Source organism: Macrobrachium nipponense, chromosome 16 (genome assembly GCF_015104395.2).
Source record: "Macrobrachium nipponense isolate FS-2020 chromosome 16, ASM1510439v2, whole genome shotgun sequence".
Taxonomy (NCBI): domain Eukaryota; kingdom Metazoa; phylum Arthropoda; class Malacostraca; order Decapoda; family Palaemonidae; genus Macrobrachium; species Macrobrachium nipponense.
This window is the reverse complement of record NC_087209.1, coordinates 27,440,691-27,456,032: the sequence shown is the minus strand read 5'-3', so window position 1 is coordinate 27,456,032 and position 15,342 is coordinate 27,440,691. Positions and strand designations below refer to the sequence as shown.

Below are 15,342 nucleotides of genomic sequence, written 5' to 3'. Positions count from 1 at the left end.
CGCCGTTTTTTTTTTTTAATGGTGGTTTTCACTTATCGGCACACCCCTGGGAACAGAACCCCTGCCGATAACCGGGGACTGCCTGAAATGATGCTCTTTTTTTTCTTCTGTTGTATTTGGTTATTAGTATTCTTAAGCTTCATGCTGTTGTGCTTTGGTGATGAGTTTATGGAATTATGAATAAATACAATAAATGTTTTTCAAAATTGAGATTCAGGTACTATCATTAATCTGGCATCATTAAGGCCAGTAGGATGCCAGATTACTGATTTTCCAGGTTCACTTAGTTGTTAGGCTAGATGCACTTGATTCTCACTGAAGTGGCAATGAAATTGATGCAATAAAGTTTATATATCCCACATATTGTGAAAGTTCCAGTTTTACTAATGATGCTATAGTACATACTTACAAAACAGTCAGTTGTTTTTCATTGTCAGCTGATGACCCTCCCCCAAACTGTCAGCTCCTCTTTAAATATCTGTGTATGTGCAGCTTGTTACACAGAAGACGATGCTTTTTTCACATTTTGTTACGAATTTCAGGTGTATTTTAACAACAACTATGATTTGTTTTGTTTTTATTTCCATTGTCTTATGAGAGCTAAACTCACATTTTACCCTTACAGATTGAGAATACACATGTATGCTGTCTCTCATTCGTTTATAACACAGACTTTTTGCATTAGCTATAGGCCAGAAGATGTTTTTAAGAGTTGTGTTTTATTAATTAAAAACTTATTGTATTTTTGGTAGTGATTTAAGGGGCATTTAAGCACCAATAGCAAAGATTTTTGTTTTCATTTCCATTGTTTTACATCAGCTGGTCTTACTGTATTATAACCCTTAGGTATCGAAAATATGCATGTATGCCAACCTCCCCCCCCCCTCTCTTACAGCAAACTTTTTTTTTTTTTTTCACTCTTCAGAAGTTAAGGAAAATTCTTAACAACCAACAACCAACTTAAGTTTTAGCGCCTCAGCGGCATGGTTGGTATGGTATTAGCTTCCCACCTCGGTGGTCGCGGGTTCGATTCTCGGCCATTCCATTGAGGAGAGAGAGATGTGTATTTCTGGTGATAGAAGTTCACTCTCGACGTGGTTTGGAAGTCACGTAAAGTCGTTGGTCCCATTGCTGAATAACCACTGGTTCCATGCAATGTAAAAGCACCATACAAGCAAACCAACTTAAGTTTTTCATTCCGTTTTACGTCAGCTGATCTTGCTGTTTACTATTACACATCACGAATACAGTACGTATTGTATGTATGCATACATTACCTCTCTCTCTCTCTCTCTCTCTCTTCTATATATTCATATAGTAAAAAAATTTTTCTTAATTAGTGAGAAATCATAAGAAAATGCTTTTAAAAGTCATTGTATTTTTTTTATTGAATTTAGGACATTTGAACAACCAGCAATTTGGAGTTCTTCCTGTTTCTTTCATTTCCATTGTCTGTCAGTTGTTCTTGCTATTGTCCATTGTCGAGAACATGTACTTATCTCCCTTAACACCTTCACTTTACATAGCCCGAACCACATCAGTGGAACCTAATCTTTTTTTTGAACAATCTATTTCAGTACTTTTTTTATCCTTCAAATAATCAAAGAGCCTGTGTTTTTAATTCATACAGGCTTCTCACAAAAATGCCATTGTCAAGTTTTTTTCAAAAGTTCAACCTTATCTTTAACCCTTAATGGACAGACATGCTCACATGAGTAGCAATAACAGTTTTGGGTGGTGGTTGGAGTGACTCATGGCGAGTAACTAATACACGCCGTCAATTTGGGGAAATCTGGCAGGAAAGAGGTGCCATTACTTCTATAGCCCATAAATTCACTAATGGCAACATGTAGACTGGCTAAAATCCACTGGACAGCTCATGAAAGTGTTAGTGGGGATCTTGACCTAAGGAAGGATGTAGTACCAGTCTGTCTCACAAGATGTCTTTTTGTAAATTTGTTCATAGATATACCAAGGGGTTGCTGTTGGTTTAGTTCTTATCTTTTATGATAGTATGTCAGTTATAAATGTAATTTTGCAAGAAAAGTGCAAAGAAATAGAAAAAAACATGTATAAATCCAAAATAGTTGTTGCATCGTTCTTTGTAAATTTACGTAAATATTTTACAATAAATATGCTCAAAATTTGTTATCAGTTTTATTTCTTATCTGCTGTTATATTTTGTGAGCTATAATTATAATTATACAAAATAAAATCAGAATATTTATCAGAAAAATCATGTATAACTTGGTAAAATTTACAATTGTCTTGTGAAAGAGGGTAAAATGTACGATTGGCTTGTAAAAGAGGGCCCAGAAGGGGTTGTAAATAGTAATTTTCAACTTCTCGTGGAAGGCAGGAAAAATTGTGTATAATTTTTTTCCTTAAACTATGTGCATTTGCATATCTTCCCCTTTCCATTGAGGTGTTTTTTCTTAAATTCGCTGACTTCATGTGGCCTGGGGTGCTGCATATTGATTTATTACCTTGTTCATTAAGGGTTGATTCATTAATTAGAGCCATAGCTAAGGCTAAAAGTGATTAAGATAATAATAAATGAAGTAAAACAAGTGGTTAATTGTGTTTACTATGTTGCCAAGTGTTTATACATCAGTGATGTCAAAACTGTTTGTGCAGCAGGTAGGATCACAAGTAGTAATGTCAGGCTACACCACTAACATATTAACTGTAAAATAGATAAGTATTTGAGGGTCAAGTATGCAGCAAGTAGGATCACAAATAGTAATGTCAGGTTACAGCGCTCGCATAGTAAATGAAAACCAGCTATGTATTAGAGGGTCAAGCTGACCATCTAAATGATCTATGAACCATTTTCATAATAGTATATAAAGAAGCTCTGTTTTGCAACTAACTGATCATTGATCCTTTGCTACTGGCAATCTTCTTTTGTGGGGAAATCTCATTTCTTAGTACAGTGCATGTTTTTATTATTAGTGTTCAGTATGTAACATCAGACTAGAACAACAGACAGCTGAAAACTTAAGATAATTCTACCAATAATGATCAGACCAAAGAGAATATTATTACAAAATATTTGAAAACTGATACGTATATGTTATGTAGTTACAGTGACTGTGTGTCCAAAAAGAACTCAGAAAAGATGTAGAAAACATGTCCTACATAGGCAGTGCTAAAAAGCTTAAAAATTATCCCAGCATTTACTTATACTGTAATGCTTGGTACAGTACAAGTCAACTGAGGTAGAATCATGTAATGGGTGGATGAAGTCTCGACTCCTTTGCGCAGCCAAAAATTCCACTACTTGGGATCCCTTTTACTCATCATGTCATAATTTCTTCTGAAGAGTTGTATGATGCATGCTATTTTGTTTTCCCATCTTGTGTTGCTTATAGTAGGGAATGGGTACAAGGAAGAAAATCTCTCATTATGTGTTATATACTGTACAAGAAGGGAAGGTCTTCGAAGAAGTAATGCATATAGTCATTTTGGGGACGCACTAGTCTGTTTAACAGGAATTGAGAGAGTAGCAAGAAAAAAAATTAGTAAGAACAGCTGAGATAAGTTGCAGCATTTGGTAATCATCTGTAACCGTGCTGTAGAAGCATAGGCATTGACTAAGAAAACTGATTTTGAAAAGGTATGATCATAGAATGTTAAGCTTCATTGTCAGAGTTGAGTGGGAAGATTATATTATGACTAAAAAAGTGACAGAGAGTTATGGTGTTTATTAGATGGAAAATAACCTGAGGTCAATAATTTAAATGGTTTGGACATGTGATGAGAGGAGATTAGGAACTATCAGTCAAACAAGTAGTGGATATGGAAAGAGGAGGACTAATTCCCTGGAAGTCATGCTTAAAGGGCATAGATGAAGACCTAGCTAGATGAGAATTTAGATGGAAGTACACAAGACAGTGGGCTAAAACTCAATTTAAACAACTAGGGATGATGCTGATGGTGATTCACCTCAGATAAGGATAAGAGGGTGTAAACAACTAGGGATGATGCTGATGGTGATTGGTAGTGATTACTGCAGTTGAAGCTTATGGTGCTGCATGCAGTTTATTGGCTTTGATGATGACCCACTGGCAGAAGAACCATTGTTTTGGAGAGCTTTTGATCATGGTACATGCTAAATAAAGTAGTAGCTCATTCGTATAGTAACCAAATTCACACACTAATAATTTTTGTCCCCCTTGACTGCTCCACCAAATTTATACAGGAATTATAATGTTATAACTCGCACAGGAATTTTAACTGGCCCGAGAAGAGCTGTTGTTAGGCTCAGAGGCCTTATTATAATAATAATAATAAGGCTATAAATTTGTGCAGAACAGCTCAAATCAATTGATGTGAATGTTAAACACATCCATCTCAAACCAGAGGGAGTAAAACAATAACTACAGTAGCCGAGGCAGAAGGCTCTCCACAGTTAAAGGCTGTGTCACCCATTTTCATGCTATTGGTCTACTAATTTATACCTTCTTCCATATCATTTGTTGTAATATATTAACATATTGCTCTTTAGTTTATTTTGCCATATAAATGTTGTGCTGACAAATGGAAGTCTTGTTAAGATGCAAATTATGGTGTTATTTTGTGTTTATTTTTACGACTTATTCCCGATAATATTGATTGTGCTTTATGTTCTTCACATCAGCTGTCAGTTTCCTTAATGAGAGTTTTGGGAAATAATTCGGTAGTCTTGTTCAATTACTTTGTAATCTCTAATATTATTTCTATCTTTTTTGTCCTAGGCATGAATATTCCCATGTATGCTGCCATTAAGCGTTGCACTCCTCTGATAAGCTTGATTTTGTCTGTGACATATCTCAAAAAGCCAATGCCATCCTTAGTATTGATATCATCTATACTAACTGTTACCATTGGCTGCTTTATTGCTGGTGAGTAGTCATTGTCGGCATATTCTCATTTGTTGCTCTTGGACATGTATTGCATAATAACTTTTGTATTCATGAGATTTTATGCACTTGTATTTTTGTTCTAAATAAAACCTTATTTTATTTATCTCCTTTGTAAACACATATGTTCAAATTGGTTTTAGCCTTTCATTAAGAGATAACAATTTGTGATGCCAAAAATGCATCTGATATACAGTAAACCCCAAGTATTCGCATTCTCGAGATTCACGGACTCACTTATTAGCAGAATTTTCTTTGGATCATACCCATTATTTGCAGGAAATTCGCCAATTCATGGGTTTTTCCGACAATAAATATTTTCTGATCAGTGTATTTTCATGTTATTTTCATGACTAAATACAATTTTATGTTACTAAAATGATTTACTAACTTTCAAATTTTAATATTAATTAAAGTGTTAGTAATTTTGATAAGATCAAATGATATCACGTAATAAAAATAATTCTCTCTCTCTCTCTCTCTCTCTCTCTCCTCTCTCTCTCTCTCTCTCTCTCTCTCTCTCTCTCTCTCTGTATGATATACATACACTTCTAACACTTCCAGCCAAAATAGAGGAAGAGAGTTACCACTATGACATATGTATCTTGTGTGAGAGAGAGAGAGAGAGAGAGAGAGAGAGAGAGAGAGAGAGAGAGAGAGAGAGAGAGAGAGAGAGAGAGAGAGAGAGAGTGAGTTTAAAGGATTAGTTTATCTAGACCTCAGCTTTTTGTATGATAAATAAATGATTTACTAATTTTATAATATTAATGTAAACAGTAATTATATCTATTCATTAAATAAAATACTATACTGAATTAATAAGGTTGTAGTTTATAATTAATAAGGTTCTAGTTTATAAATTATGGAAGAATGAAGGAAAGTCCATTCTACCCCACATCTTTCTTTTTAGGTCCAGGTACTAAGCTGAGGTCCAGAACTGTCAAATATATCAAGTACTAATGTGACAGGAGGGGGAGTGAGTTGTGGCTCTTCTCTCTCTCTCTCTCTCTCTTCTCTCTCTCTCTCTCTCTCTCTCTCTCTCTCTCTCTCTCTCTCTCTCTCTCTCTCACACACAAGATACATATGTCATAGTGATAACTCTCTTCCTCTATTTTGGCTGGAAGTGTTAGAAGTGTATGTATATATCTTTAATGATACTACTACATTTTATGATAAAATAATAATTTACAAATCTGATCTTCAAATAATATGTAGTTTAATGAGATTAAACAATAACAAAATTTCTCTCTCCCTTTCACATTCTCTTACTTATGTATGTTTGTTTTGTGGTATGATAAATAAATGATTTACCTAATAACTGATTCCCAGTCTTCGAGAAAGGAGAGCGGGGGAGTAAATGAGAGTTGTTTATACACATTATACAAATCCTTGGTCCTTTACATTAGGAATTTCAGTGTAGGCTGGAAATCTGTTGTATAAGAATAACAAGGTAATTAGGCAGTAACTGCTTGTCCGATAGTCGGGAGTCCCGCCTGACTGGATGTAAACACTCTGCTTTCGGCTGCTGTGGTGAACAGATGTGCTTTTGTTCTCTGCCCCATCTTCGTTGTTACAAGATTTTTCAAACTTTCGTGAGATTTTTCCTTGCTGTTTGCGTTTGTGTGATTTTTATGCATGTTTGTTTTTTTCTTTTGTTAACAAGCAAAGCCAGGAGTCGCATAAGCCCAAGCACCCCCCTCATTCTCTCAGTGCATTTGACCTGGATTGGGGGGCCAAAGTGTGGTAGCATCCGCTCTAAAGTATAGATTGATCCTCGCACCCTTTGCTTGAAGTGCTGAGGCCATGAGTGCACTATGAATAACACCTGTAATACTTGTATCTCCTGGTCGGCAGAGCAGTGGGGAAGATGAACTTAACTTTATCTTGGTACTGCGCACCCTGGGCAAAGGCACCTTTTGTACACTTGCAAAGCTCCCACCTAAGTAGAGGCAACCCATGGCTATACCACCACACCACTACAGGTCAAAATGTGCACCAACTAGAGGCAGTATTCACCTGCAGTAGCTCTCTTACCAGGTATGGAAGAAACAAGCATTGAATTTATTACTGGCAGATAGTTCTATTTCAAAGTTATTATCATGCCTTAATGGTTTGGAGTAGACTATGTCCGTGTGTCCCACCTCCATTATTTGGGGTTCAGCTATGTAATTACGTACTTGGTAAGTTACTTATATAAAAATTATATTTTCATAATAAAATTAAGTTTCATATATACTTACCAAGTAATCATGTACTATATTAGGCAGTCCCCGGTTATCGGCGGATTTGGTTAATGGCGTTCCAGTTTTATGGCGCTTGTCTATCACCATAAAATTGGTGTTTTATGGTGCCATAACTCACAGTGTTCTGGTTATCAGTGCCATAAGGTGCTGATAATAGAGTTATGTTGTCACAACATACCTAACAGAGGCTCCATTAACCGGTTATCGGCACCATTAACTAACTGGATATTGGTGCCATAAATCACTGAGTTTCAGTTAATGGCGGTTTCACTGATCAGCTCCCAGCCAAGAATGGAACCCTCACCAATAACTGGGAACTGCCTGTAGAGCCCACCCTTTCTCAAGGACATGAGGGCATAATTGAATTGTTTAATGGCTGCCAAGTTGTTCTGGTCTTCCTTAATAGTGGCTGAGGTCTGTCACCTAGGTAAAACAATTAAGAAGCACTACTGCAAAATTAAAAAAAGGTTGCCTTGCAATGTAAGTATATATGAAACATAATTTTATTATGAAAAATATTATTTTATCAAACAATACATGCACACTTTGTTAGGGATTATTTATTTCAAGCAGATTCACTGCTGTATTCTTAACTTTATATGCTACAAGCGCAACTGTTGTCGATGGTTTTCATGTAGTAGCTTAGACTATTTTTTACCAAACAGTAAGTTATTGTTTTTAACTCAATGTTTGTGCAAAGCCATATTTTTTTGGTTACATATTTCTCCCTCCTCAGCATTGTTTTGATATTGTGAATTATTTTAAACTTATTCATTGATTATACATTTCAAATAATCAGTGCTGTCAGTGGACCACATGCTGTACACTGTAGGCATTACTTGAGGTTCTTTGCAGCGTGCCTTCGGCCCCTAGCTGCAACCACTTTCATTCCTTTTACTGTACCTCCTTTCATATTCTCTTTCTTCAACTTGCTCTCCACCCTCTTCTAACACTTGATTCATTGTGCAACTGCGAGGTTTTCCTAATGTTACACCTTTCAAACCTTTTACTGTCAATTTCCGTTTCAGCGCTGAATGGGCTTAGTTGCCTCAGTGCTTGGCATTATGCCTAAAACCTATAAATCAATCAATTAAGTATATAATAGCTATTTGACTAATTGAAAACTCTCATTTCGTTAGTTATGGAAAAAACACTTTATGACACCACATCTCTTCCTTCAGGTAGACAGATAGATGGTATGCTCTTTGTGAAAATTGGAATTAGTGGGCTGACCACTGATTTTAAGTGTTGAATACTGCTCATTGTTCTTATAATGTGATATTTATATATAACTTGGATTCAATTTCTTGAGGCTTTCAGATATGTAGTTGTGTACATGGCTTTGATTGAGTAAACAACAGTTACTGCTTCAGAAACAATTTGGCAGTTTATGAAGGATTTTTTTTCTGTGAATATAATAAAAATTAATTTGCTGTGGAACATGGCTGTTATTTTTCTTCTTTTTTTCAGGTATGAGTGACCCATCATTTAATGGGTTTGCATATTTGATGGGTGCTTTAAGTGTTATATCACAAGCATCATACCTCACGCTTGTTCAGGAGTGTGGTGAAAATAAACTCAAACCTTTGGATATTCTGCATCTGAACAGTTGTATATCTGTTGTTCCATTTTTTATTCTTGCTTGTGTTTTTGGGGAGATGACAAAAGTTCAGGAATATCCACATTTACAAGGTGAGGAACAGTTAGGATGTTTTTCAGTTTTACAGTAACAAACAGGATTGAAAATGTAAGCACATGTCTAAGTGACAAATATGTTAGTAATTTTTTGCTATTGAAGTTCTTATGTTTATAATAGAAATGCAATGACTTTTATGATTTCATTAATGGTTGGTCTGATAGCTCTGTAATAATATTACTTATGGGAACAGTTTTATCAGATGCAATTGATGAAGCCAAGTACAAACTTTTTGTTTATAAGAAAGTGGCTAATAAGAAATGACCCATATGCAAAGGCAGATCCCTCATTTAGCAGACTACTGCAGATATTTTGCATTTAACTCGGCAAAACTCTCTAAAGGTGCATATTTATCATATTGTTTTGGACATTAAGGCAGAATCTGCATATGACATGATGGTAGGAGAGGGCTCATTTGTTCCTACATGGTATAAAAACCGTCGGTCCTTTACAATAGGAATTACTTAAGGCGCAGCCTGGACAAGGCCCCTGAATCTTCAAACAAGGCAGTACGGTAGTTAACTACCAGTCTGGTCGTTTGTTGTCACCCAACCGGAAGTGAGCGCTCCAATTTGCTTTCAGCTGCCGTCTTGAGAAGACTTGTTTCTACATCTCTCTCTGCCCGATTGTTGTAGCTGTTTCTTCTCTTCTATCCCGGTGGGATTTTTCCTTTTGTTTGTGTGGTTTTCTTTTTGTTTGTGTGGCAGTGAATCAAACCCTTGATTCACTGCCTCTACTGCCCTCTACCCCCTGTAGGCGTTACCCGGGGTAGACAGCAAGAAATGTAATAAGATTTGTGCCTCGGTTGAAGTTGATCCTCACACTCTGTGTGCTTCCTGCCGAGGTTACGGTTGTGATGGTATGGTTACTTGTGCGGAGTGTTTCTCTTGGTCCGCTGGCCAGTGGGAGAAGTTTGCCGGGAGAAGTAGGTATGTCAGGAAACCAAAATCTGTCTTGGGGAGTATTTTGCCCCCTTCCACTCCTTTAATTGATCTATCTTCCTTGTACTTTTCTCCTACTAACCGTCCTGTGTTTTCTGCCACCCCTACGAGGGAGGCCTCTCTCTCCTCTTGTCTTTCCGATGAGTCGGAGGGGAAAGGGGAGAGGGGGCTTCTGCCTCGGGCCTAAGTAATGCTCCTTGTGGGATCTCTCCTTGGCCCGAAGGATCTCTCCTTCGGAGCAAGGATGTGCCCCTCCCCCAACCCGACTTTTGCTGCTGCAGGTGAGGTGTTGGGGTTGTACCAGGCCTGGTCTTCCCTGGCTCTTGTGGGTCCTCCGTCGGTAACAGTGCTGCTGACTCACTTGAACCGCGCTCTCAGCAACACGGCCACACACTCGGTAGTTACTGCAAAAACGACCATGACCTCCCAGTCCGGTTACTTTGCTCCCTTGCATCTAGTCTGGTCTCATCAACCCACGAGCTTGACTTCTTCTGTGGGTGGCGGTCATCAGCAACTGGTTCCTTTCAATTTCTCGATGCCACACCCTTGATTCCTACCATCCCTGATGTCCCCAGATGTGACAGCGATGCCAGCAAAGCCAATAATGGGTACTGCCGCGCATCACACTCCAGAGAGCGGCTCTGGTTCTGCCACTGTTCCCGCTGCCAAACCTGTACGTAGTTGCCGGACCCGCTGTTGCCAGACCTGCTCCTGTTCCTGGTCTTGCTCCTGTTCCCAGACCTGCTCCTGACCTTGCTTCTGCTCCCGTTCCCGGGCCAGCTCATCCCCATGTTCCCTGGATGGCCCGGACTACGATTCTGTAGAAGCTGTCGAAGAGGAAGTTGAAGAAGAAGAGATCGAAAAAGGTGTCGTCGACTTCATCATCTTCCTTGTCTTTGTCGTCTTCGTCTGCCTCCTCCTCACTTCCCCCTTTGAAGGTTTCACAGCCTAAGAAGAGGAAGGTAGCCTCTCCGCTCCCTAAGAAGTCTTGTGTCGAGACTTTGAAGGGTCTGCATTCCTCCTCCGGGGAAAGGCAATTGGCTCTCTCGTCGGCTCTCCCACTCCCTTGGGAGCAGGAACCGAGACTCCGCCTTCAGGGGCAAGGGCCTCGGGAGCCACTGGAGCACGAGCGAAGGTTCATTCTCCAGTCCCGGGTTCTAAAGGCACTGCCTACGGAACTGGGGCCGTGTCGGGATCTCGTTCACAAGCTTCCTCGAATGTGCAACCTTCCAAGGGAAGTAGCACATCTGCTGCCAAGAACGTAGAAACAATTACCCATCGGGACAGTGGCATGGGACGAGAGAAGGGACCAAGCCGCGGCTTGGCCCTGCCTGCGAAGACCCCTGGTTCTTCGTCAGGAGCCTATGAGGAGGTCCCCTATTCAGTCCTCTTTGCCAGGGGCTTCGGCCTCAAAGAGCACTTGAGTTCGTCATGAGGATGATGCGCGATCTTGCCAGGCAGGGGGCTGTGTCTCCGCAGGCAGCAGCACTGCTCGCAAAACCGAGGCTCCTACAAGTGCTGCTACTAGCACTGTTACAGTGTGGCAAGAGCGATCTCCTAGACACATGCACTTGTCACTACTGTGGGTTGGTGCAAGGGTGTGGCTCAACCCCCTGGCAGCAGCGCTTCGAGGGGGAGTGGAGGCACCTGATCCACCTCTCCTATTCCCTCTACTTCCTTGGGATACACCAGGAGGGGTGAGGAGAATAGAAGGAACCCAGTGGAGTTTTCTCCACGGGATTCAGGGACAGCGGCCTATGTCCCTGGAGTCTTAGGACCCCATCGAACATATGCTCAAGTCGTAGAGGATGGATCAAAGGGGTCTGGCTTGGTTCCCCCTTATGAGGGAGTAGAATGGGGAGACCGATTCCTGGAAGGACTTGGGCCTTTACCAAGGGATTCGGACACCCCCAAGATACAGAGGACTTTCAAAGATTGTCGTGCTGATACGTCAGCACGACAATCTTGGGGAAGCGGCTTTGACCTTCTCTACAGGAGATCGCCCCTCCCACCTAGAATCCTTTTGGGGACCCAAGAGGAAACCCAAGGCCTCGACGAGACTCCCGTGGTCAGCCTTGGCTGATGGAGTGTTGGATCAAGTGAATGATCTGGTCTCAGGACAAGAAAATCTGCTTAGATCCAATCGTTCAGATTGACTGCTTCCTCCTCCTCTACCTCGCCAAAGGTACTTCTATACGCCCTCGGACAGGCCTCTACTGACTAAACAGTTGACCTGGACCTGGTTTGGCTCGGTCTGGGTCTGTCGCTGCAGCACCTGACTGCGGAGAATATTTCTCTTGCAGCAGGAGGCAGTGACGTTGGAAGCCAGTCTCCTGGTTGTACCTGTGATTGTTCACAGTGTCCAAGGTCGCTGCTTCCTCCTGGACCATGCTGTGTCAGTCTGGAGGTAGGGCAGTTACCTACCTGGCCCACCAGACTGCTAACCTGTGGGTGAGTTTGATACTCGAGAGGGCAGCGTTGCACCTCTTGAGTATCCAGGTCTCTCGGTACCGAGTCGGCATTGGCCATGAGAAATGGACCGTTGCTGGGTTCTACCTCTCTATTTAATAGAGAACAGGTAGATGCTGCGGTGGACAAGCGGCTGGACGACAATAAGAACTGGCTTGTTCACCAGGCAGTAGCGAAAGCAGCTGCACCTTCGTGTTCTACTGCGGCCAGACCTGCGAGTCTGGCTAGCATTTCCTCGGCCCCTAAGATGTCCAAAGCTTCAAAGGGAGCCAGAGGAATGACCTAGCCTTCTTATTCCTCTTTGAAAGGTGTGCCTTCATGCCCCTTTTGACCAGCCTTGCCTTCGGGGCGAGGAGGGAAAGGGAAGAACAAGGGGAATGCTAGGGCTGGCATTACCCCCCAGCAGCTGCCATTGGTGGTGGGTTGCCTATTGAGTCATTGGGCAACTTGGCAGTGATACGGAGCAGAGACCTGGGTAGTGGATGTCCTTCGGGAGGGCTATCTGCTTCCCTTCGAGTCCCCGCCACCCCTCACCAATCACCCAGTCCGTCTTCTATCCTACGTAGTGGGATCTTCAAAACACCAGGCCTTGGTGGAAGAAGTGAGAACAATGTTGAGCAAGGGCGCTGTTGAAGTCGTGTTGGACAGGTCTCCAGGTTTTTACAGCCGAGTCGTTCTCATAGAGAAGGTTTCAGGGGGTTGGAGACCAGTCATAGACCTTTCTCCCCTGAACCGATTCATTCGCTAGACTTGGTTCAAGATGGAGACAGCACGATCAGTGTTGGCATCCATCAGGGAGAACAACTTCATGCTTACGATGGACCTTTCTCATGCGTATTTCCAAATACCCATCCATTGGTCGTCCCGCAAGTACCTCCGCTTCGTCGTCAGGGAAATGGTCTACCAGTTCAAGGCACTATGCTTTGGACTTTTGACCGCTCCCCAGGTGCTCACAAAAGTGTTCAACCTGGTCTCGGTTTGGGCACATTCGAACGGGATATGTCCCCTGAGGTATCTTGACGATTGGCTGGTCCTGGCAAGCCACCACTCGCAGTTGCCTTCTCGAGTTTTGTCAGAATCTAGTATCTTGATAAACCTGTGAAGTCCAATCTTAAACCCAAGCAGAGGACGTATCTGGGCATGCTGATAGACATGGTAGCAGCAAAAGTCTTCCTCTCGGACTCTCTTATCAGCAGGTTCAGAGAGCTGTTCTTGTCTTTCAACTATAGCAAGTTGTGATCGGTCTTTTCAGCTATGGCAAGTCGTGATTGGTCACCTTTCGTCCTTGGAGAAGCTAGTCCCTCACGGGTGTCTTCACCTGCGGTCTCTCCAATGGAGATTCAGGTACTTTAGGTCTTAGTCACAAGATCCTCAGTCTCTCCTGGTTCCTCTCTCACAGGAAGTAAAGGAATACCTCATTGGTGGCTGGACGACAGGAACCTTACTGTAGAGGTTAGAGGTGGATCTGAACACACTCCCTCTGGACGTGCTCCTGTTCTCAGATGCATCGAATGACAGGTGGGGTGCACGCCTGGAGGAGTTGCTGACTGCTGGGGTATGGAACAGTCATGACAAGCACCTTCAGATCAATGTACTGGAACTCAAGGCAGCCTTCCTGGCACTCCAGGAGTTCCAGGAATGAGTGATTGGACACTCCGTAGCGGAAAGGCTCTTCAGCCTATGGGGGCATCCAGTCATAGATTTGTTTGTCACCTGGTTCAACAGGAAGGTGGAAATCTGCTCGGTTGTTCCAGACCCATGGGCAGCAGCAGAGGACGTGTTCCAGTACCCATGGGACAATCTGGAAGCTTATGCCTATCCCCTGTTCTGCCTGATTTGAGCCGTGCTCAACAAGGTGCGGATCATGCAGAATCTGCGGATGATTTTGGTGGCTCCCAAATGGCCTCAGGCCTTTTGGTATCCCGACCTTCTGGCTCTTCTCTCCGAGGCACCAAGAGAGATTCCTCCTTGGCACAACCTTCTGTGTCAACCTCACGTAGAACGGTACCACCAAGCAGTGGAGTCCCTGTGTCTTCATGCTTGGAGGTTATACACCATCTCTTATGAGTGAGAGGCTTTTCTCGTCGAGCAGCAACAGAGATGGCTGGATACCTCAGGAAGTCCTCTGCAGTCGTATATCAGGGAAAGTGGGCCATTTTCTGTGGTTTGTGTTGTAGATGGGGTATCTCTCTGATCAGAGCCACTCTTCAGCAGGTCGCAGACTTCCTAGTCTACCTTCACCGAGAGAAGCTCCGCTCTGTCTCAGCAGTAAAGGACTATAGGTCGACCTTAGCCTTGGTCTTAAAGCTGAAGGGGAAGGATATTTCATCCTCCTTTGAGACATCTATCCTCATGAGGAGTTTCGAGAGGTCTTGCCCACCCAGGGATCTCGGGACTTTTGCGTGGGATGTGACTCTCATACTGCAGAGCCTGACTCGTGCCCATTACGAGCCACTTCGAGTGTCATCAGACAGGGATCTGACCCTCAAGACTGTTTTTTTGCTCACGAAGAGAGTGGGCAAACTCCATGGGCTATCTTTCGATGTTAAACACACAAGAGGTTGGGGGTCGGTTATGCTTGAATTTGTCCCGGATTTCGTAGCGAAGACTCAGAATCCTTCAGTCTCTGACACTAGATTAGAGTCCTTCTCCATCCCCTCCCTCAGTGACTTCATTGGTGATGATCCAGACCGGTGGTTCCAAGAAAGAGGTTTCCAAGAACACTGTCTCTTTCTGGCTTCATGAGACAATCAAGAAGGTGTACTCTGCTGCAGGTAATGACACCGATACCTTTTGTCCGAGAGTTCACGAGGTCAAGGGTATTGCCCTGTCCCTCACGTTCTGGAAGAACCTGTCGGTTCAGTAGGTTTAGAAGGTGGGGGTCTGGGCAAGACACCACCTTCACCTCTCATTACCTTTGGGATTGCCCACAGGTCCTTGGACACTTTTCCCTTTGGATCAGTGGTGGCTGCTCAACAAACTGTGTAGCTTACCCAGCTCCTCTAACAGGATAGATTAGCATTGTGCCTCGTAGTACGGTATGAATGAGTATGAATGCAGTGTGACTGGCTCTTCATCCCCTTCATCCT

At 42.3% G+C, this 15,342-nt stretch overlaps 1 protein-coding gene across 8 annotated transcripts in view; it reads left to right on the top strand.

The window, feature by feature from the left end:
• LOC135195615 (uncharacterized) overlaps positions 1-15,342 on the top strand; it is a 128,490-nt gene that overhangs the window by 45,423 nt on the left and 67,725 nt on the right. For all 8 annotated transcript variants that reach the window (XM_064221948.1, XM_064221947.1, XM_064221950.1 and 5 more), the window contains 2 exons: positions 4,740-4,886; positions 8,618-8,839. In XM_064221948.1, coding sequence (XP_064078018.1) covers positions 4,740-4,886; positions 8,618-8,839 — 369 coding nt within the window. The remainder of the gene's footprint in view (positions 1-4,739; positions 4,887-8,617; positions 8,840-15,342) is intronic.